This window comes from Oryctolagus cuniculus, chromosome 7 (genome assembly GCF_964237555.1).
Source record: "Oryctolagus cuniculus chromosome 7, mOryCun1.1, whole genome shotgun sequence".
In the NCBI taxonomy this organism is placed as follows: Eukaryota; Metazoa; Chordata; class Mammalia; order Lagomorpha; family Leporidae; genus Oryctolagus; species Oryctolagus cuniculus.
In genome coordinates, this window is record NC_091438.1 from 43,112,221 (window position 1) to 43,134,506 (window position 22,286).

Genomic DNA, 22,286 nt, shown 5'->3' on the forward strand with positions numbered 1-22,286 from the left:
GTGCCGGCGCTGCTAGGCGGAGGATTAGCCTAGTGAGCCGCAGCGCCGGCCAACATTGGTATAATTTGTATGAAGATTTTTAGGATGTGCTCTTAATTTTCTCTTTACTGACAGTATGTGTTTCTCCCCCAACCCCACCTCCCAAAAAAAAGCCTAAAAAGACAATGATGCTCTTAGGTAGGCTTAAAGAATTGGGATAATCTTTATTGATGTTATTAGGGGATATTGGGAGTAAAAGTAATATATATAAAAGGGGAGAATAGTGAGTTTAAGAAACAAAATGAAAAAGCCAATGTTAAAATAGAGTTTTTTAATGTAAGGTTGGAAAAGTTGGTGGTGATATATGGAGCCTTAAACACAAATGAGAAGTTAGGGAAACAAGCCAAGAACTGACATGTCTTCTCTTAAGGTTCCAACTCTGTGTCTTTGAATAGGAGACCTCACATGGCTCATAGAATATTTCTTTCATCATTACAAGATTTCACTGTCAAATTGTATCATTGTAGTGTCGCTCCCCCTCTTCGTGGAGGAACGACACTAAGCCCTGCCTAGGCTTCATATCCGAGTCACGGCACCATTATGTCGCTCCCCCTCTTCGTGGAGGAACGACACAGGACCCTGCGCTGTTCTTTCGTCTGCTCGGCCCTCCCCGGGTTTGCTGCTGGTTCTTCCCGGGTTGGCTACTATCCCTTCCACCTCCGTGGAAGGGCAGTTCCCCCTGGCCGCATTCCCCACTTCCGCAGGGGAGCGGCACACCGTCGGCCGGCTCTTCTCGGGGGCTGCACAGGTGTTCCCTCAGCTAGATGTTCCCCATAGATGTTCCCAGTGCATGCCGTCTCTCTCCTCCTTTATAGTCCTCCTCCGCCAATCCTAACTCGGCTGCCCACACGCCGAGTACGCTGCTCTCCTCCAATCAGGAGCAAGTCCTACAGTTTATTAGTTGAACTGGAGGCAGCTGTGCGGAAGCTGTTTACTTCTCTCCCAGCGCCATATTGTGGGAGAGCAGATGCATAGAATAAGTCTTAATTCGAGTAACTTAGTCTAGTCCGGATTGCTCCCCACATTGCAGTAGTAGTTAGATTTCTTTATTGATTACCTTCAATTAGAAGCTCTTTATTAGTACCATCATACCAAAGGTTTAGTGGTATGCAAACATCAGTGATCTCTCATGTTCCTTTGTTTTTAGATGACTTAAGGAGACTTTTTTTCTTAAATATTTATTTATTTGAAAGTCAGAGTTACAGAGAGAGGAAGAGTTAGAGAGGGAAAGAGATCCTCCTTCCACTGGTTCACTCCCCAGATATCCATAACAGCCGGAGCTGGACCAATCAAAAGTCAAGAGCCAGGAGCTTCTTCTTGATCATCCACGTGGGTATAGCGAAGGACTTGGGCCACTTCCGCTGCTTTCCCAGGTGCATTAGCAGGGAGCTGGATCAGAAGCAGAGCAGCCAGATCTTTTGCCAGCACCCATATGGATGCTGGCTTGCAGAAGGCAGTTTTACCTACTATGCCGTAACACTGGTCCCTAGGGAGACTTTTAAACTTTTTAATAATCAGTGGCAGTTTTAGTGGTGTCAGCGTAGACCCAGGAGAAGAAACTAAGTATACAGTCCAAAGTGCAAGCTAAGAATAGTTTTTACTTTTTATTTTGATTTAAATAAAATTTTTAATTTGAGAGAGAGAACATTCCCAAGGGCTGCTTCATTCCCCAAATGTCCGCAACAGCTGGGACTGGGCCTGGGTCAGAGCGAGGAGCACAGTCTAGGTCTGCCATATGGTGGCAGCAATCCAGTTACTTGAACCATTACCACGGCCTGTCAAGGCCTGCATTAGCAGAACACTGTAGCTATGAGTTAGAGCCAGAAGTCAAACCCAGCTATTCCATTAGGGGATATGGGCATCTTAGTCATCAGCTAAACATCCACCCTGATTTTTACAGTTTTTTAAAATATTTATTTATTTATTTATTTGAAAGGCAGAGAGAAGTCTTCCATCCACTGGTTCACTCATATAGCTGCAATAGCTGAGCTGCACTGATCTGAAGCCAGGAGCCAGGAGCTTCTTCCCGGCCTCCCATGTGGGTACAGAGGCCCAAGGACTTGGACCATCTTCTGCTGCTTTCCCAGGCCATAGCAGAGAGCAGAATCAGAAGTGGAATATCTGGGACTCAAACCGGCACCTATATGGGATGCTGGCACTGCAGCCGGCGGCTTTACTCACTATGCCACCATGACGGCCCCTGGTTTTTACGTTTTTAAAGGATTGGGGCCTGCGCTGTGGCTTAGTAGGTTAAGCCGCCTCCACCTGCGGTAGGAGCCCTGACTGCTCCACTGCCAATCTAGCTCCCTGCTAATGCACCTGGAAAAGCAGTGGAGCATGGCCCACGTGCTTGGGCTCCTGCTCCCACATGGGAGACCTTGAAGAAGCTCCAGGCTCTTGGCTTTGGATCTGCCCAGCTCCAGCCTTGTGTTTGTATGTTTGTATATATGCACACACACGTAAAGTTTTGTAAACTTCAGTTTGGCATGAATAACATTGCTCATGGTGAATGTATAAAGTCAGAAGAGGGAAAGAAACCTAAGAAACATTAGCACTTGAGAAGGAAATGGAAGAAAAGATGTCAGTGAATGAGATTTAAATAGGAAAAAAATCAAATAGTATGAGTCATAGAAGCATAAAAATAGGGAAACCACAGAATAAGAAAGACTAGTGGACATTAAATGTCACAACCAGATAAGAAAGATTTGAACACAAAGTGTCAAATGACTGGGAAGATAAGAAAAAAAAAATCTAAGGTATAAAATAAGAAGAGTTAAGCCACTTGAAAGAGAGAGGAAGATTTTAAAATTTAGGTGACAGTCAAATTAGATCTCTTTTTTCCAATAATGTTATAAATTAGATGTTCAGAACAAATGTGTTGGTGGTTAAAACCTACAAATACTGGAAAGAATTTCCTGTGGCGTGAGTGAACTTTGAAGGAAGTAAATAGAAAACCGCCGGCGCCGCAGCTCACTAAGCTAATCCTCCGCCTTGCGGCGCCGGCACACCGGGTTCTAGTCCCGGTCTGGGAGCCGGATACTGTCCCAGTTGCCCCTCTTCCAGGCCAGCTCTCTGCTGTGGCCCGGGAGTGCAGCGGAGGATGGCCCAAGTGCTTGGGCCCTGCACCCCATGGGAGACCAGGATAAGCACCTGACTCCTGCCATCGGATCAGCGCGGTGCGCCAGCCGCCGCGCGCCAGCCACGGCGGCCATTGGATGGTGAACCAATGGCAAAAAGGAAGACCTTTCTCTCCGTCTCTCTCTCTCACTGTCCACTCTGCCTGTCAAAAAAAAAAAAAAATCTGCCTCAGCAGGGCAAAGATATACCTGGAATGAAGGCTACATTGGAGCAACACTACTAGAACTGAAAATAAGGTTTAACTGTTCCACAAGTAGTTTAAATTATTCTATTTAACTTTTTACATATGTTTTTGTTTGTTTTTCACCCTTTTTTTGAGGCAGAGAGAAAGCAAACTCCCACCTGCTGATTCATTGCCCACAAATGTCTGGGACTGGGCCAGGCTGAGGCCAAGAGCCAGGAAGTCAATGCAGGTCTCCCATGTAGGTGGCAGGGACCCAATTACTTGAGCTTTCATCACTTCCTCCCAGTATCTCCATTGGCAAGATCCTGGATTCAGGAGGCTTAGCTGAGTGTTGAATTCAGGTACTCTAATTTGGGATGCAAGCATCTTAGCTGTAAGGCTAAACACTTGGACCTTCGGTGACTTTATTATTATTATTATTATTTTTCATTTTGTTTGAGAGACAGAAATCTTCCATCGACTGGTTCACGCTCCAGATGGCTGCAACAGTTCTGCCCAAAGCAAGGAGCCTGTCCTTCAGTCTGAATCTCTCAAGTGGGTGTCAGGGATACAAGTGCTTGAACGGTCATCTGCTTCCTTCCCAGAGTGCACATTAGCAGGAAGCAAACACTGAAGCACAGTAGCGTGGACTGAAACCATCAGCATTAGCTGGGAGCTGGATCACAAGTGGAGCAGGGACTCAAACCAGCACTCAAGTGTGATGCCAGCATCACAGGCAGTGGCTCAGCACATTGCGATACAACACCAGTCCCTCAGCTGTAACTTTTCTCATTGAAAAATACAGGATCTGAAATGGAAATTTCACTGAACAGCTGCGGCACAGCTGCTGCAACTACTACAAAGAAGACATTACTAAATTTGAAGAAATGCTAATAAAAGCTATCCAAAATGAAATACAGAGGAGGAAAAAAAAACTCACCAAAAAAATGAGTGAAATTTCAATGGTCTGTGGTACAGTATCAAGAAGGTTATTATTCGTGGGATTGAAGTCTCAAAAAGAGGGAGTTGAGAATAGAAAACACCGGAATAAATACCTATTTTTTTTCACACTTTATAAAAGCTGTAACCTACAGGTCCATGAAACTCTGCAGATCTTATGTGGGCTAAATACACATACAACACACAAACACACATCAAGGCATATCGTCAAATTTCTGAAAACTAGTGGTAAAGAGAATATCTTAAGATTAACCTGTAGAAATAAAACAAATAACTATAACATAGAAAAACATAGCAACAACTTACAACAGATACATTGTCAGGAATTTTATAGGGCAGAACAGAATGGTACTATGTCTTTCAAGTGCTGGGGAAAAAAATCAGTTGTCAATAGAAATTTCTTAAATTTTATTTATTTATTATATTTATTTGAAATGCAGGAGAGAAACAGAGACAAACAGACATACAAATAGAGGGAGATTTCCCATCTGCATGTTTACTCCCCAGATGCAGACAACAGACAGTGCTGCGCCAGGCTGAAGCTAGCAGCCAGGGACTCGGTCCATCTCTCCCAAGTGAATGTCAGTTACCTGAGTACTTGAGCCATCATCTGCTGTCTCCCAGAGTGCATGTTATCAGGCAGCTGGAATCAGGAGAAGAGCTAAGACTTGAACCCAGACACTTCAACATGGGATGCACACATTCTAAGTAGTAACTTAATTGCTATACCAAATACCTGTCTCTCAAAATACAATTCTTGGGACCAGTGCTATGGCACAGCAGGTAAAGCCACCACCTGCAGTGCCGGCATCCTATATGGGTGCCAGTTCGAGTCCCACCTGCTCCACTTCTGATCCAGCTCTCTGCTATGGCCTGTAAAGCAGTAGAAGATAGCCCAAGTCCTTGGGCCCCTGCACCCATGTGGGAGACCCGGAAGAAGTTCCTGGCTTCAGATCAGCTCTGCTCTGGCCGTTGCTGCCAACTGGGGAGTGAACCAGCTGATGGAAGACCTCTCTCTGCTTCTCCTTCTCTCTCCGTGTAACTCTTTCAAATAAATAAGTAAATCTTTAGGAATAAAAAAATACAGTTCTTTAACCAGTGAAAATATCCTTCAAAAATAACAATAGAAAAATAAAACAAGAATTTGTTCCCAACAGACTTAAAGCCACAGAAGTGCTAAAGGAAGTTCTTTGTTTAGAAGTTACTAACAAATGGGAAAATATAAAACACATTTTCTCATTCTTTTGAAGTGCATGTAGAATTAGTTATATCAAAATACCTTCATATTCTGGATGATAAATATCTTCATAAATTTTTTTTTTTTTTTTGACAGGCAGAGTGGACAGTGAGAGAGAGAGACAGAGAGAAAGGTCTTCCTTTGCCGTTGGTTCACCCTCCAATGGCCGCCGCGGCCGGCGCGCTGCGGCTGGCGCACCGCGCTGATCCGATGGCAGGAGCCAGGAGCCAGGTGCTTTTCCTGGTCTCCCATGGGGTGCAGGGCCCAAGCACCTGGGCCATCCTCCACTGCACTCCCTGGCCACAGCAGAGGGCTGGCCTGGAAGAGGGGCAACCGGGACAGAATCCGGCGCCCCGACCGGGACTAGAACCCGGTGTGCCGGCGCCGCTAGGCGGAGGATTAGCCTAGTGAGCCGCGGCGCCGGCCCTTCATAAATTTTAACAGAGGGGGCCAGTGTTGTGGTGTTTTGGCCCCCTGTCACCCACGTGGGACATCTGGATCAAGCCCCTGGCTCCTGGATTCAGCCTAGTCCAGCTCTGGCAGTTGTGGCCATCTGGGGAGTGAACCAGTAGATGGAACATTCTCTCCCTCCCTCTCTCTCTCTCTCTTTGTGTGTATGTGTATGTGTATGTGTATGTGTATTTGTGTGTAATTGTGACTTTTTTTTTTTTTTTTAACAGGCAGAGTGGACAGTGAGAGAGAGAGACAGAGAAAAGGTCTTCCATTTGTTCGTTGGTTCACCCTCCAATGGCCTCTGCAGCCGGCGCACCGCGCCGATCGGAAGCCAGGAGCCAGGTGCTTCCTCCTGGTCTCCCATGCAGATGCAGGGCCCAAGCACCTGGGCCATCCTCCACTGCCTTCCTGTGCCACGGCAGAGAGCTGGACGGGAAGAGGAGCAGCTGGGACAGAATCCGGCGCCCCAACCGGGACTAGAATCCGGGATACTGGTGCCGCAGGCGGAGGATTAGCCTATTGCGGCACAGCTCATTAGGCTAATTAGGCCAGATTCTGTCCTGTGCGCCGGCAGTAGTGGCCATTTGGGTGGTGAACCAATGGAAGGAAGACCTTTCTGTCTGTCTGTCTCTCTCACTATCTAATTCTGTCTGTTAAAAAAAAAAAGAAATCTTTTCAAAAAAATTTTTAAAGATGGAACTCATATGGAATATATTTTCTGACCCTAGCAGAGTTAAATTAGAATCCAGTAACACAGGATATCTTGAAATTTGTCAAGTTGTGAAAGTTAAACAATACACTTGTCAAAGAGTAATTCTCAAAAACTCTCTTTTCACTTTAAAAAATAGAAGAAAAAACATTTTGAAATGAGTAATTTAAAAAATATGCAAAATTTGTGGAGTTACAGCTGAGACTATATTTATAGCTACCTTTATTTTTTTTAAAAAATTATCTATTTAAAAGTCAGTGTTAACAGAAGAGCGAAAGAGAGACAGACTTTTCATTCACTGGTTTACTCCCCAGTTCACTGCAGCACCCAGGACTGGGCCAGGGCAAAGCCAGGAACTTCATCTGGGACTCCCATGGTGGCAAGGGCCCAAACACTTGGGCCATTTTTTGCTGCTTTTACCACGTCATTAGCAGGGAGCTGGATCAGAAGTGGAGCAGCCAGGATACAAACTGGCACCCACATGTGATGCTAGTGTCACAGGTGGCAGGTTTACGAGCTATGCCACATCAGCCCCATATAGCTTACATTATTGTTTTTTTTAATGTCCAAATCAGTGATCCAAGCTCTTACCCTTAGGATGCTAGAAAAAAGAACAAATTCAACCAATGTTAGAATGAAGATAATACAGGCCAGTTTTGTTGTGCAGTGGGCTAAGTTGCCATCTACAATGCCAGCAACACATCTTAGAGCATGGTTCAAGTCCTAATTGCACTGTGGCTGATCCAGCTCCCTGCTATTGTGCCTGGGAAGGAGTGGCATATAGCCCAAGTATGTGGGCCCCTCCTTATATGGGAGGCCTGGAGGGAGCTCCTGGCTCTTCCTTTGACCTGGACCAGCCCTGGCCGTTGTGGCCATTTGGGATCTGAATCATGGATGCCTACTCTCCTTGTCTCTGTCTGTTTCTCTCTCTCTGTCTCTTTTCCTCCCTACCATTCATCACTCTGACTTTTTTTTTTTTTTTTTTTTTTGACAGAGTTGTCAGTGAGAGAGAGAGACAGAGAGAAAGTCCTTTGCTGCTGGTTCACCCTCCAATGGCCGCCGCAGCTGGCGCACCGCGCTGATCCGATGGCAGGAGCCAGGTGCTTTTCCTGGTCTCCCATGGGGTGCAGGGTCCAAGCACTTGAGCCATCCTCCACTGCACTCCCTGGCCACAGCAGAGAGCTGGCCTGGAAGAGGGGCAACCGGGACAGAATCCGGCGCCCCGACCGGGACTAGAACCCGGTGTGCCGGCGCCGCTAGGTGGAGGATTAGCCTAGTGAGCCGCGGCACCGGCCATCTGACTTTCAAATAAATAAATCTTTATTTAAAAATGTGGAAAATGGTGAAGGCAGAAATAAAAAAGCAAAGGCCTGTGCAGCAGCTCAGTTGGCTAATCCTCTGCCTGCAGTGCCAGCACCCCGGGTTCTAGGCCTGGTCGGGGCTCCAGATTCTGTCCCGGTTGCTCCTCTTCCAGTCCAGCTCTCTGCTGTGGCCCGGGAAGGCAGTGGAGGATGGCCCAAGTGCTTGGGCACTGCACCCGCATGGGAGACCAGGAGAAGCACCTGGCTCCTAGCTTCGGATAGGTGCAGCGCGCCGGCCATAGCGGCCAATTGGGGGGTGAACCAACGGAAGGAAGACCTTTCTCTCTGTCTCTCTCTCACTGTCTAACTCTACCTGTCAAAAAAATAAATAAAATAAAAAAGCAAGAAATTCAATTAAAACTAACAGTGGTTCTTTGAAAAAATAATAGAGGAATATTATCAATATTTTATGCCAATAATTTTCATAAGTTACATAAAGTGATATATTCTTTAAAAGACATAAAAGGACTCAAAATAAATAAGTATCCCTGTGGTCTATTAAAGAAATGGAGCTTGAGGTTAAAATCCTTTCTACAATAAAAATTCAAAGCCCAGGCCGGCACCACGGCTCAATAGGCTAATCCTCTGCCTGCGGCGCCAGCACAACGTGTTCTAGTCCCGGTCGGGGCGCCGGATTCTGTCCCAGTTGCTTCTCTTCCCATCCAGCTCTCTGCTGTGGCCCAGGAGTGCAGTGGAGGATGGCCCAGGTCCTTGGGCCCTGCACCCCATGGGAGACCAGGAGAAGCACCTGGTTCCTGGCTTCGGATCAGCGCAGTGCGCCAGCCGCAGCATGCCGGCCGCAGCAGCCATTGGAGGGTGAACCAACGGGAAAAAGGAAGACCTTTCTCTCTGTCTCTCTCACTGTCCACTCTGCCTGTCAAAAAAAAAAAAAAATTTCAAAGCCCAAATAAAATTTCTTTAATTGGGGCCGATGTTGGTGTAGTGCATTAGGCTACCACCTGCAAAACCAGCATCTCATATGGACACTGGCTTGATTCCTGGCTGCTCCACATTGAATCCAGCTCCCTGCTAATGCACCTGGGAAAGCATTGGAAGGTGGCCCAAATCCTTGGGCCCCTGCACCCATGAGGGAACCTAGAAGAAGCTCTTTGCTCCTGGCTTCAGCCAGACACAATCTTGACCATTTGGAGAGCAAACCAACAGATGAAAGATCCCTTTCTCTCTCCCTCCTTCCTTCTTCCCAGGCTCTATGTAACTGCCTTTCAAAGAAATAAAAATAAATCTTCAAAAAAACATTTCTTTAGTCAAAAGTCTTCCGAACATAAGGAAAACGTAATCCTCTTTACATACTCTTTCAGAGAACATAAGCACTTCCCAGCTCGTTTTATTACGTGGTATATCTTTGATTCTGAAACCAGGCAAAAGTGTTTCAAGAAAACTAGGCCAATATAGTTTCTCAATTAATTACGGTATGTAAAAGTGGGTAACATACTGTAACCAAGTGGGTTTATTTTGCAAATGCAAAGTCTTTTTAATGTTGGAAAATCAAATGATGTATTATATGAAATTAAATGAGAAAACTGTATAAGTAGAAATATGACACATTTGAAGCCGGCGCCGCGGCTCACTAGGCTAATCCTCCGCCTAGCGGCGCCGGCACACCGGGTTCTAGTCCCGGTCGGGGCGCCGGATTCTGTCCCGGTTGCCCCTCTTCCAGGCCAGCCCTCTGCTGTGGCCAGGGAGTGCAGTGGAGGATGGCCCAGGTGCTTGGGCCCTGCACCCCATGGGAAACCAGGAAAAGCACCTGGCTCCTGGCTCCTGCCATCGGATCAGCGCGGTGTGCCGGCCGCAGCGCGCCAGCCGCGGCGGCCATTGGAGGGTGAACCAACGGCAAAGGAAGACCTTTCTCTCTGTCTCTCTCTCTCACTGTCCACTCTGCCTGTCAAAAAAAAAAAAAAAAAAAAAAAAAAAGAAATATGACACATTTGAGATAACAACGTTCTTGATTTCAAAGCAATTTTTAGATAATAGGAATTGAGATAATGATAAAAATGCATTAAAGACAGATGGGAAAAATTGAAGGGGAAAAAAATTCAAACTTTTTGCAGCAAAAATAACTCCATTCTCTATGAACTTTTTTTTTTTTTTTAAGATTTAATTATTGGGCTGGCGCCATGGCTCACTTGGTTAATCCTCTGCCTGTGTTGCTGCCATCCCATATGGGCGCCAGGTTCTAGTCCCAGTTGCTCCTCTTCCAGTCTAGCTCTCTGCTGTGGCCTGGGAGGGCAGTGGAGGATGGCCCAGTGCTTGGGCCCCTGCACCCATATGGGCCATCTTCTATTGCCTTCCCAGGCCATAGCAGAGAGCTGGATCGGAAGTGGAGCAGCCAGGTCTCGAACCTGCGCCCATATCAGATGGCAGCACTGCAGGCAGTGGCTTTACCCACTACACTACAGCACCAGCCCCTCCGTGAACCTTTTGAAGTACCCTTGTAGACACCCCTATATATATTTTAAAGGTATTATTTATTTATTGAGAGGTAGAGTTATAGACAAATAGAGGGAAATAGAGAAATGTCTTTCATCTGCTGGTTCACTCCCCAAATGGCCTCAACTGCTGAAGCCGGGCCAGTCCAAAGCCAGGAGGTTCTTCTGGGTCTCTCATGCGGGTTCAAGGGCCCAAGTACTTGGACCATCTTCTACTGCTTTCCCAGGCCATAGCAGAGAGCTGGATCTGAAGAGGAGGAGCCAAGACTAGAACTTGCACCCATTTGGGATGCCAGCACCGCAGGCCGAGGCTTAGCTCACTGCATCGTTTTTCCCGCCCCTCCCATATATATTTTAATTTTTAGCTGACTTTCAAGATTATTCATTTGAAAGGCAGAATTACAAAGATGGAGGAATAGAGAGAGAGAGTTTCCATCCCCTGGTTCACACCCAAATTCAGTTCCACAGAAGGTTAACTATTTCTTGTACTAACTATGTAGTCATATAAAGTCACTGAGTGGTCTCTGAATAAACAAGTTTACAAAATCATTGTACCATCAGCTTAATAAGGTTTATCTAAGACCACTTAGTTTCTAATCTTTACTCAACATTTGAAATGTCTTTGAAAGTTTGCAGAAATATGTCTTAGGGAAAAATTATGCATGGATTTCAAATTCTTCCCCCTTTATTTCCATTTTTAATTCTATTTTCAACAAACTTCTTGAAAATGCTTTCTATAGTCTTCTTAACAGTTTATATGAGTGTTTGTCTATTCTAATTATAAAACTTTCTAAAAGAAAAATTTGACAACCATGAATAGTTTTTTCATAATAAGCATTTTCCATGAACTTTTTGATGATCTCTCATGTTATCCATAATTAAAGGTTAGATCTTTATTCAGCATGTAACTATCAATTCCCTTGACTGGAACTTCTTTTTTAATAATTAAGCACTTTTTCTGGTTGTTCCTTAACTACTAGAGAAGGTTGCTGTTTTTAATCCATATATTATTGGGAATATAGGCCCGCTTTGATTTTATTTTGCTTATTTTCATATACTTTATTGAAGAAAATAAACTAGCAACTTACCTATGAAAGACAAATGCATATGGCATTATGACATTTAATCTTCCTATGGAAAATAGAACAGTATTTCTTGTCTTTGATCTGTGTGTTGTTGTTGTCTTTTTTAGTAAATGGAGTTCCCTCTCGAAGCCCAAGATTGGTTGCTTCTGGAGATGACTCTGTGGATAGCCTGCTGCAGCGGATGGTACAAAATGAAGACCAAGAGCCCATGGAGAAAAACATTGATGCTGTGATTGCAACTGCCTCTGCAGCTCCTTCCTCCAGTCCAGGACGTAGCCACAGCAAGGAGCGGACGCTAGGAAAACCAGACAGCCTTCTAGTGCCTGCAGTCCCCATTGACCCTTGCAGTAATAGCATCTCACTCCTTTCTGAAAAATTGACAAGCAGCTGTTCCCCTCATCATATCAAAAGAAGTGTAATGGAAGCTATGCAGCGCCAAGCTCGGAAAATGTGCAATTATGACAAAATTTTGGCCACTAAGAAAAACTTAGACCACGTCAATAAAATTTTAAAAGCCAAAAAACTTCAAAGGCAGGCCAGGACAGGAAATAACTTCGTAAAACGCAGACCAGGTCGACCTCGGAAATGTCCTCTCCAGGCCGTAGTATCAATGCAGGCATTCCAGGCTGCCCAGTTTGTCAACCCAGAATTGAATGAAGGTGAAGAGGCAGCAGCACTGCACCTCAATCCTGATACAGTTACAGATGTAATTGAAGCTGTTGTTCAGAGTGTAAACCTGAACCCAGAACATAAGAAGGGTTTGAAAAGGAAAAGCTGGTTCTTGAATGAACAGGCCAGGAAAAAGCAGAAGTCATTACCCGAGGAAGAAGAACAAGAGAATAATAAAAGGTAATTTCTTGTTTAAAGTACTACTTGAGTAGAAGAAATTAGCTTTGTATAGTAACATATCTACATAGCGAAATTAGTCAGTTAATCTTACAGACTTCTGTTTTGTTCTCTGTAAGGCCTGTTCTTTTTAAAAATTCTTACTTATGGCTACGTCAAGTTATAAATAATTAAGCAAAGGAGATGTAATAGTCTAGCCCAAACCCCTCACTTTGTAGATGATTAAGGTCCAGAGAAATTATGTGTTTTATCCAATAGAGTTGTGTAAGTAGAATTATTTTTACTATCACACTATTTATCTTATCTTCTCTGTGCTCTTCTTTTTCTGTCATCAGATACATTTTTAAGTCTTCTGGAATTTTCAGCTTACTTTGTTGATAGTTTCCTTTTCATAATTTTACTTTTTTCTAAAAAATATACAGCAGAAATCAAGAATCACAGAAACACAAAGAAACCTAATCCTTTTGTTGTGTATCCAAATATATTCTTTATTTTCCTGAAGATATATTTAATGTTTCTCCCCAGTGTTTTTATTATAAAAAATAAATCAAACTTACCATCATAACCATGTTTGAAGTATAAAATTCAGTGTTGTTAAATACATAATGTTATGTTGTCGTCACTATTTCTATATTTCTTTTCTTTTCATCTTGCTAAACCAAAACTTTACCCATCAAACAGTAACTCTCATTGTCCTAGCCAGTCAGCCTCTCACCATTATCGATCTACTTTCTGTCTTTGTGATTTGACCACTCTATGTACCTTATGGAAGTGGAATCATACAGTATGATGACTGGCTTATTTCACTGAATAGAAAACCTTCAAGGTTCATTCAGGATTTGGCATGTCAGAATTTCTTTTTCTTTTTATTCTGAGTAATATTGTACTTCATTAGTTCTGTGTTTACCTCATTTTGCTTCTCTATTCTTTCATCAATGGATACTTTGGTTGCTTTAACTTTTTACTATTCTAAGTCATGCTCTTTTGAAAATAGAGTACCACTATCTCTTCGCTACCCTGCTTTCAGTCTTTTTAGGCAGGTACTCAGAAGTAGAATTGCTGAATCATATTCTGATTCTATTTTTAACGCTTTGAGAAACCACCTTATTGTTTTCCTCTGCACTGTGCTGTTTTACATCCTTGTCAGCAGTGCACAGGGACTCCATTTGCTTTACATTCTGATCAATACTTATAATTTTCTTTTTGATTTGTTTGCTTTTTGATAAGCAACCATCCTAATGGATATGTAGTTTTGATTTTCATTTCCTTATTAATGATGTTGAGTAACTTTCCATGTGTTTTTTTTTTTTTTGACAGGCAGAGTGGACAGTGAGAGAGAGAGACAGAGAGAAAGGTCTTCCTTTGCCATTGGTTCACCCTCCAATGGCCGCTGCGGCCGGCGCACTGCGGCCGGCGCACCGCGCCGATCCGATGGCAAGAGCCAGGAGCCAGGTGCTTTTCCTGGTCTCCCATGGGGTGCAGGGCCCAAGCACCTGGGCCATCCTCCACTGCACTCCCTGGCCACAGCAGAGGGCTGGCCTGGAAGAGGGGCAACCAGGACAGAATCCGGCGCCCCGACCGGGACTAGAACCCGGTGTGCCGGCGCCGCTAGGCGGAGGATTAACCTAGTGAGCCGTGGCACGGGCCTCCATGTGTTTATTGGCCTTTTGGTAATCTTTACAAGAATGATTATTCAACTTCTTGGCCAGTTTTTTAATTTGTTTGTTTGGTTTTTTTGTTACTGAGTTTTAGAATTTTGTATACTGGGTATTATTTATTAGATATATAATTTGCAAATATTTTATTCTATGGGTTCCAATTTTATGCTGTTAATGCTGTTCTTTTGGTGTTTAAAACTTTTAATATTTATGAAATATTCTGTCTGTTTTTGCTGCTAAGCTCTGCTAATAAATAGTATGGTACCTATATAAGAACATATATCTAGACCAATAGGAAAATAGAGAACCCAGAAATAAGCCCTTGCATATGTCATATCATCAAGTGATTCTTGAGAAAGACGCCAAAACCATTCAGTGATAAAAGAGAGTTTTTTCTACAAATGCTCTTCAGAAAACAGGAATTGTTTTCTGAAAAGTACATGGAAAAGTACAAAGTTAGACCTTTATCTTACAATGTGTCCAAAATTTAACTCAAAATGGAATAAATACCTAAATAAATGTGAGGTCTAAAACTATAAAATCTTAGAAGAAAATATAGGACGAAAATGCTCATGTTAGAACCAACCTTGCATTGCAGAGGGTTAAGCCACCACATGCAACACCAGGATCTTTTATGGGAGCACTGTTTCAAGTTCTGGATGTTCGGCTTCCAGTCCAGCTCCCTGCTAATGCACCTGGAAAAGCAGCAGAGGCCCAAGTACTAGGCCCCTGTTACCCATGTGGGAAACTGAGCTAGAGTTCCTGCCTCATGGCTTCAGCCTGGCCTGGCCCCAACCACTGCAATTATTAAGATTTTGCTCGCTCTCTCTCATTCTTTCTCATCATTCTGTCTTTCAAATAAATATTTTTTTAAAAAAAAGTTCTCATGCCATAGGTTTTCCCATGGTTTGGAGGACATAATATCATTGTCACTGACAATAAAAGAAAAAATGTTTAATATATTTTAAAGTTTTTAATTTCCATTTTATATGAAAGGCAGAGAGGCCGGCGCCACGGCTCACTAGGCTAATCCTCCACCTAGCGGCGCCGGCACACCAGGTTCTAGTCCCTGTCGGAGCGCTGGATTCTGTCCCGGTTGCCCCTCTTCCAGGCCAGCTCTCTGCTGTGGCCAGGGAGTGCAGTGGAGGATGGCTCAAGTGCTTGGGCCCTACACCCCATGGGAGACCAGGATAATAAATACCTGGCTCCTGCCATCAGATCAGCGCGGTGCGCCGGCCATGGCGGCCATTGGAGTGTGAACCAACGGCAAAAAGGAAGACCTTTCTCTCTGTCTCTTTCTCTCACTAACTTTGCCTGTCAAAAAAAAAAAAAAAGAAAGGCAGAGAGATACACAGAGATTTTCTTTCTGATGATTCACTCACCGAATGGCTGCAAGAGACCAGGCTGGGACAAACCAAAGCTAGAAAACCTAGATTTCAATCTTGGTCTCTCACATGGGTGGCTTAAGTACTTGCACCATCACCTGCTGCCTCACAGGGTTTGTACTAACAAGAAGCTAATATCAGGAGCAGAGCTAAGACTGGAACCCAGAAATTTCAGTATGGAATGTGGATGTCCCAAGGAGTGTCTTAACCATGGGACCAAGCTTCTATCCCGTATATTTTTAAATTAATGTATAGAGCATTCATAAATGATTTTTGTTTTACTCAATATAGCATGCTCATTCTCACTCATACCATTTGTCTTCTGCCTTTGTGAATCTTGCTTAGAGAAGTTTTTTGCCACGCCCCTTTCTATGCATGCACCAACATAAAAATATTCATTTTTCTCTTTTTATAGAGAATATCTAGGATTTTTTCAAATTTCAAATGTAATACATGCTTATTGTAAGTAACTCAGTGAAACTTGTATTTTTTGTTCCAAAAGTGAACGTCTCGGGGCCTGGCGTTGTGGCTTAGCAGGTAAAGCCACTGCCTGCAACATTGACATCCCACTTGGGTGCTGCCTACAGCACCAACATCCCACCTGGGTGCCGTTTCCAATCCCGGCCTCCAGACTTCTAATCCAGCTTCCTGCTGATGCACCTGGAGAGTGAACCAGCAGATCGAAGAAAATCTCTCTCTCTCTCTCCCCCTCTCTCTTTTTCTGTAACTCTGATTTCAAAATAAATAAAAATAAATTTGTTTTATTTTTAAAAAGTCAAGTCTCTTTACATATGAATGCTATTCCTCTGTGTGATTCTTCACTTCATGGATAAGACTTGATAGTAAATTGTTTCCTCTCATACTTTTAATATGTATTTGCAAATATGTGCACATGCAAAACTGGTGTTTTATTTAAGTGGTAATAGACTACTTTGTTGTTGGAATTCACCTTTTCTCTTAATGTAACTTTGAGATCATGTCACCAGCACAGAGAGTTACTTTATTCACCTTAATCCATGGCAAAAGTATGTCACTATTTAATTTCATTTGATGAACTGTATTTTTTTTTTTTTTTTTTACTTCTTTGTATTTAAAAGATAGAAGATAGAGATCTCCCATTTGCTGGTTCACTCCCCAAATGCCTGCCACAGCCACAACTGGACCAGGCCAAAGGCAGGAGCCAGGGACTCAGTCTGCATCTCGCATGCGAGTGCAGGAACCCAAGTGCTTGAGAGGTTCATCACCGGCTGCCTTCTGGGGGTATTAGCAAGAAGCTGAAATGGAGAAGGGAACATCCAGTTTCAGATTAGGGTATTCTAAGCAGAAGCCTAAGTGCTCTATAAAACCTGCCACTACATCTTGCTTATTTACATTTAGCTCTTTAAATTACTTGAAATTCACTTTTTTTTTTAACTTTTATTTAATGAATATAAATTTCCAAAGTACGATTTATGGATTACAATGGCTTCCCCCACATACCGTCCCTCCCACCCACTACCCTCCCCTTTCCCACTCCCTCTCCCCTTCCATTCACATCAAGATTCATAATAGATATGACTTAAAGATTTTAGTTTTCTTCTTAACTATTCAGATGGTTATCCTACCAATATTCATTGATGAATATATCCTTTCCCTACTTATTTGAAATGATCTGTTTATCATGTATTAAATTCTTATGTACATTTGAGTCTTAGTATCTTTTTAAATGGTTTTATATTGTTTTTTGACAGTCCATATTACTAAGGTTTTTTTTCTTTTTTTTTTTTTTACCAGGCAGAGTTAGACAGTGAAAGAGAGTTATAGACAGTGAGAGAGAGAGACAGAGAGAAAGGTCTTCCTTCTCTTGGTTCACCCCCAAAATGACCACTATGGCCAGCATGCTGGGCCGATCCGAAGCCAGGAGCCAGACACTTCCTCCTGGTCTCCCATGTGGGTGTAGGGCCCAAACACTTGGGCCATCCTCCACTGCCTTCCCAGGCCACAGCAGAGAGCCGACAGGAAGAGGAGCAACCAGGACAGAATCCGGTGCCCCGACTGGGACTAGAACCCGGGGTGCCGGTGCCACAGGCGGAGGATTAGCCTAGTGAGTCATGGCGCCAGCCAATTACTAAGGTTTTAAAACACCTACAAGGAGAGTGAGTTCACCATAGTACCTTCACTGTAGCTTCAAATATTTCCGTCATTCACTTTAGGAAGTGGCACCTTAAAAATGTGCTTTGTTTCAGCAATTTCTAGCTTATGGTCAGCAATATTAAACATTTTTCTGTAGTATGGTATGCTAGGATTTAAAGAGCTTTTGAAGAAAAAGATATAACTTCTGCTCCCAAGTTGAAGGAATGGACATGACAAATTCTCAGAGACAACAGCAGTGTTGTAACTTTTACAACTGGAGCTGATTATAGTACTTGTTATGTAGTAGATATTTGTTCATTTATTTATTAGATAAGTATTTGTTACAAGATTATTATATTATGTCTATTGCAGAAAGATGTAGAAGTAAGAAAATACTAGGTTCATGGATCTTACAATTAAATTGCTATTATGAAGTTTTTTTTTTTTTTCTTAATTTATTAATTTGGAAGGGAGAGTCAGAGAGAGGAAGAGGTCTTCCATCCACTGGTTCACTCCCCAGATGGCCTCAAGGGCTGCAGCTGCCCTGATCCAAAGCAAGAAGCCAGGAGCTTCTTTCAGGTCTCCCACACACTTGCAGGGGCCCAAGGACTTGGGCCATTTTCCACTGCTTTCCCAGGCCATAGCAGAGAGCTGGATTTATAGAGGAGCAGCTGTGACTAGAACCAGAGCCCATATGGCATGCCGACACTTCAGGCCAGGCCATTAACCCTCTGTGCCACAGCGCCAGCCCCGAACAAGTAATTTCTGAGCTAAGAATCTGAAGAATAGATTCATCTGTTTTTTAAAAAGATAAGGTCAAGAGGCCAGCACTGTGGCATAGTGGGCTAAGCCTCTGCTTGCGGCACCTGCATCCCATGTGGGTACCAGTTTGTGTTCCAACTGCACCTCTCAGCTTTCTGCTGTGGCCTGGGAAAGCAGAAGATGGCCCAAGTCCTTGGGTGCCTACACCCACAAGGGAGACCCAGAATTTGCCTGGGACTTAATTTCAGTCTGTGATATTTTAAGCTAATTTATAACTTAGTAAATTAGAGAAATAACCCATATATATGTGTGTGTGTGTGTGTGTGTGTGTATGGAAGCTTGCTGTGTGACATTGTGCATCAGTAGAGAAACAACACTAGTAAATAAATTCTACCTCAAAAGTTGACATTCCATGAAATGGCAATTAGATTAACCCCCAGTTGACTAAATACATAGATTTGAAAAGCAAAATTTAAACTTAAATAGTGTAAGAAGAGAATAAATTTATAATCTTGTCAGATGATTTCAAAAACAAGATCTCAAAAGATAACCATAAAGAGATAAATAGATTATAGAAAATAGAACTTAGGTACACCAGACAAGAACATAATAAAAATATGAAAACTGCCTATAGACTGGGAGAATATATTTACATGAAAAATAATTAAATATTAATTTGTATTATACTTGTATCCAAAATATATGAATAAAAGAAAATAATTTTACAGAGTAACCCTAATAATCTGAGAGTTCTGTCCTGGATATCCTAGCAAACCTCTTGTCTGAGGGGCAACAGCAGAAGTTTTTCAGAAAGTTAGTAATGAGAATTGCCATAATATATATAAAAACTGAAATCATCCCAAGTCAACAGGAAAGGAGATAAGTAAATTGTAATTTTTTTACACAATGTACATTTGTAGCATAATAAAAATTAATGAATTACAGCAATCTGGAAATAATATAGATGAATTTTTTTTAATTACTTGCTTACTTCAAATGCAGAATTAGAGAAAGAAAAGGGAAGAGAGACAGTTCACTTCCCATGTGGCAACAATAGTTGGGGCTGGTCCAGGCCAAAGCCAAGAATCTGGAACTCCATCCAGGTCTCCCACATGGGTGGCAGGGACCCAAGTACTTGGGCAATTTTCTGCTGCCCTCTCAGGCACATTAGCAGGGTGCTGTATCCAAAATGGAGCAGCCAGATCTGGAACTGATGTTCATATGAAATGCTAGAGTGAAAGGCGGCAGCTTAACCTGCTGTACCACGGTGCCAGCCCCTAGGTGAATCTTAAAAACATAATCTAAACATGACGCACCACCTTATTTTATAAATCCAAAAAACAAAGCTTAAAAAGTTACTGTATAGGTATAGATTAATATGTCAGAAAAACATTTGTCTTATCCTAACCTCTTCCTTTTTCTTTCCTGAAAAAATTCAGTCTTTTTTTTTTTAAATATCTCTCTCTCTCTCTCTCTCTCTTTTTTTTTTTTTTTTTTGAGATTTATTTATTTATTTAAAAGGCAGAGTTACAGAGAAGCAGAGAGAGAGAGCACCAGTCCCAAAAAATTTAATCTTAAAACCACTAGGTGGGCTGGCGCCGCGGCTCACTAGGCTAATCCTCCGCCTTGCAGCGCTGGCACACCGGGTTCTAGTCCCGGTCTGGGCGCCAGATTCTGTCCCGGTTGCCCCTCTTCCAGGCCAGCTCTCTGCTGTGGCCCGGGAGTGCAGTGGAGGATGGCCCAAGTGCTTGGGCCCTGCACCCCATGGGAGACCAGGATAAGTACCTGGCTCCTGCCATCGGATCAGCACGGTGCGCCGGCCTTAGCGAGCCAGCCGCGGCGGCCGTTGGAGGGTGAACCAATGGCAAAAGGAAGACCTTTCTTTCTCTTCTCTCTCTCACTGTCCACTCTGCCTGTCAAAAAATTATAAATAAATAAATAAATAAACAAACAACACTAGGTGGGACACCGGCACTGTGGCATAGTGGGTGAAGTCACTGCTTTGCAGTACTGGCATCTCATATCAGCACTCGTTTGAGTCTCGGCTGCTCCACTTACTATCCACCTCCCTGATAATGTGCCTGGGAAAGCAGCGGAAGATGGCTCAAGTCCTTGGGCCCCTGCACTCACGTGGGAGACCCAAAAGAAACTCCTGCTTCCTACCTTCAGATCTGCCCAGCTCCGGTCATTTTGGCCATTTAGAGAGTGAGCCAGTATATAAAAGATCTCTCTCTGCTCCTGCCTCTGCCACTCTCTAACTTTGCCTTTCAAATAAATAAATAAATCTTAAAAAAAAAAAGCATTAGTTAGATATGCTCGTGGAACATGGCAGCCACGTGCCTCTGAGTTGAGTGTGAGAGCCTTGGTGGTGTAGGTATTTTTAAGCAAATGAGGGAAAGGAAGTGGAAATTCAGTGAAGTGTCAGAGCCAAATTCTGATACCTAAATGACCCTTAAGGACATTACCTAAGTGAAATAAGTGAGACACAAAGGGACATATACTATGTGATTCCACTTATATGAGGAACTTAGAATAGGCAAATTCATATAGATAAAAAGTAGAATAGTGGTTATCATGGGTTGGTGAGAGGGTGGAATGGGAGGTTTTTTTGCTTTGAATAGTTTTTTAAGATTTATTTATTTGAAAGACAGATTATAGAAAGAAAAGGAGAGAGATCGATCTTCCATTTGCTGGTTCTCTCCTCAAACAACCAGACTGGCCAGTGCTTTTTCAGGCCAAAGCCAGAAGCCTGGACATCCATCCTGTCTCATGCTGATGCAGGGTCCCAAGGACTTGGGCCATCTGCTGCTGCTTTTCCCAGGCCATTAGCAGGGAGCTGGATCAGAAGTGGAGTAATCGAGACTTGAACTGGCAACCTTAGGGAATACCAATATGGCAGACGGTGGCTTAACCCACTACATCACACCTGCCTATGGGAGTTTGTCTTTTTTTTTTTTTTTTAAGATTTATCTTATTTGTTTGAAAGAGTTACAAAGAGAGGTAGAGACAGGGAGAGGTCTTCCATCTGCTGGTTCACTCCCCAGACGGCCGCAACGGCCAGAGCTGTGCTGATCCAAAGCCAGGAGCCAGGAACTTCTCTGGGTCTCCCATGTGGGTGCAGGGGCCCAAGTCCTTGGGCCATCTTCCACTGCTTTCCCAGGCCACGCAGAGAGCTGGATCAGAAGAGGAGCAGCTGGGACTATATGGGATGCCGGCACTTCAGACCAGGGTTTAACCCACTGTGCCACAGTGCCAGCCTCTTTTTTGGTGGGGGGAGTTTGTCTTTTATAGGTTCAGTGTTTCTGTTGGGGATAATGAAAAAGTTGAAGATAGATAGTATTTGATGGTTATAAAACAACATGGATGTACTTCATGCCACTGAATTGTACACTTAAAAAAGTTTAAACTGTAAATATGGTATATACATTATACCACATGGTTGGGGGCCATGTTGTGGCACAGCAGATTAGATCTCTACCTGCAATACCAGCATCCCATTTGGGTGCCAGTCCAAGCCCCTGCAGCTCTACTTCTGATGGTTCCTTGCTATTGTGCCTGAGAAGGCAGCAGATGACCCAAGTGCTTGGTACCCTGCACCCACATGGGAGACCCAGATGGAGTTCCAGGCTCCTGACTTCAGCCTGGCCTAACACTGACCATTGCAGCCATTTGAGGAGTGAAACAGCAGGTAGAAGATTCTCTCTGTTTGTCTTTCCATCTCTCTCTGTAAATCTCTTGGTCTGATTCTGGACTCTGTTCTGTTCTTTGGTCTACATTTCTTTCCTTCAGCTGGTACCACATTGTCTTGATGACTATACTTGTATAGTTAAGTCTTGAAATCAAATAATCAGTCCTCCAAATTTTTCTAGCTTTTGTCTTTTCATATAAATATGTTTTGGAAATGAAGAACTACAACTTACCTTTACATACA

General features: G+C 43.3%; 1 protein-coding gene across 35 annotated transcripts in view; it reads left to right on the plus strand.

The window, feature by feature from the left end:
* The window catches only part of ASH1L (ASH1 like histone lysine methyltransferase), a 241,742-nt gene that overhangs the window by 133,169 nt on the left and 86,287 nt on the right, over positions 1-22,286 (plus strand). For all 35 annotated transcript variants that reach the window (XM_051857197.2, XM_070077550.1, XM_070077542.1 and 32 more), the window contains one exon: positions 11,700-12,441. In XM_051857197.2, coding sequence (XP_051713157.2) covers positions 11,700-12,441 — 742 coding nt within the window. The remainder of the gene's footprint in view (positions 1-11,699; positions 12,442-22,286) is intronic.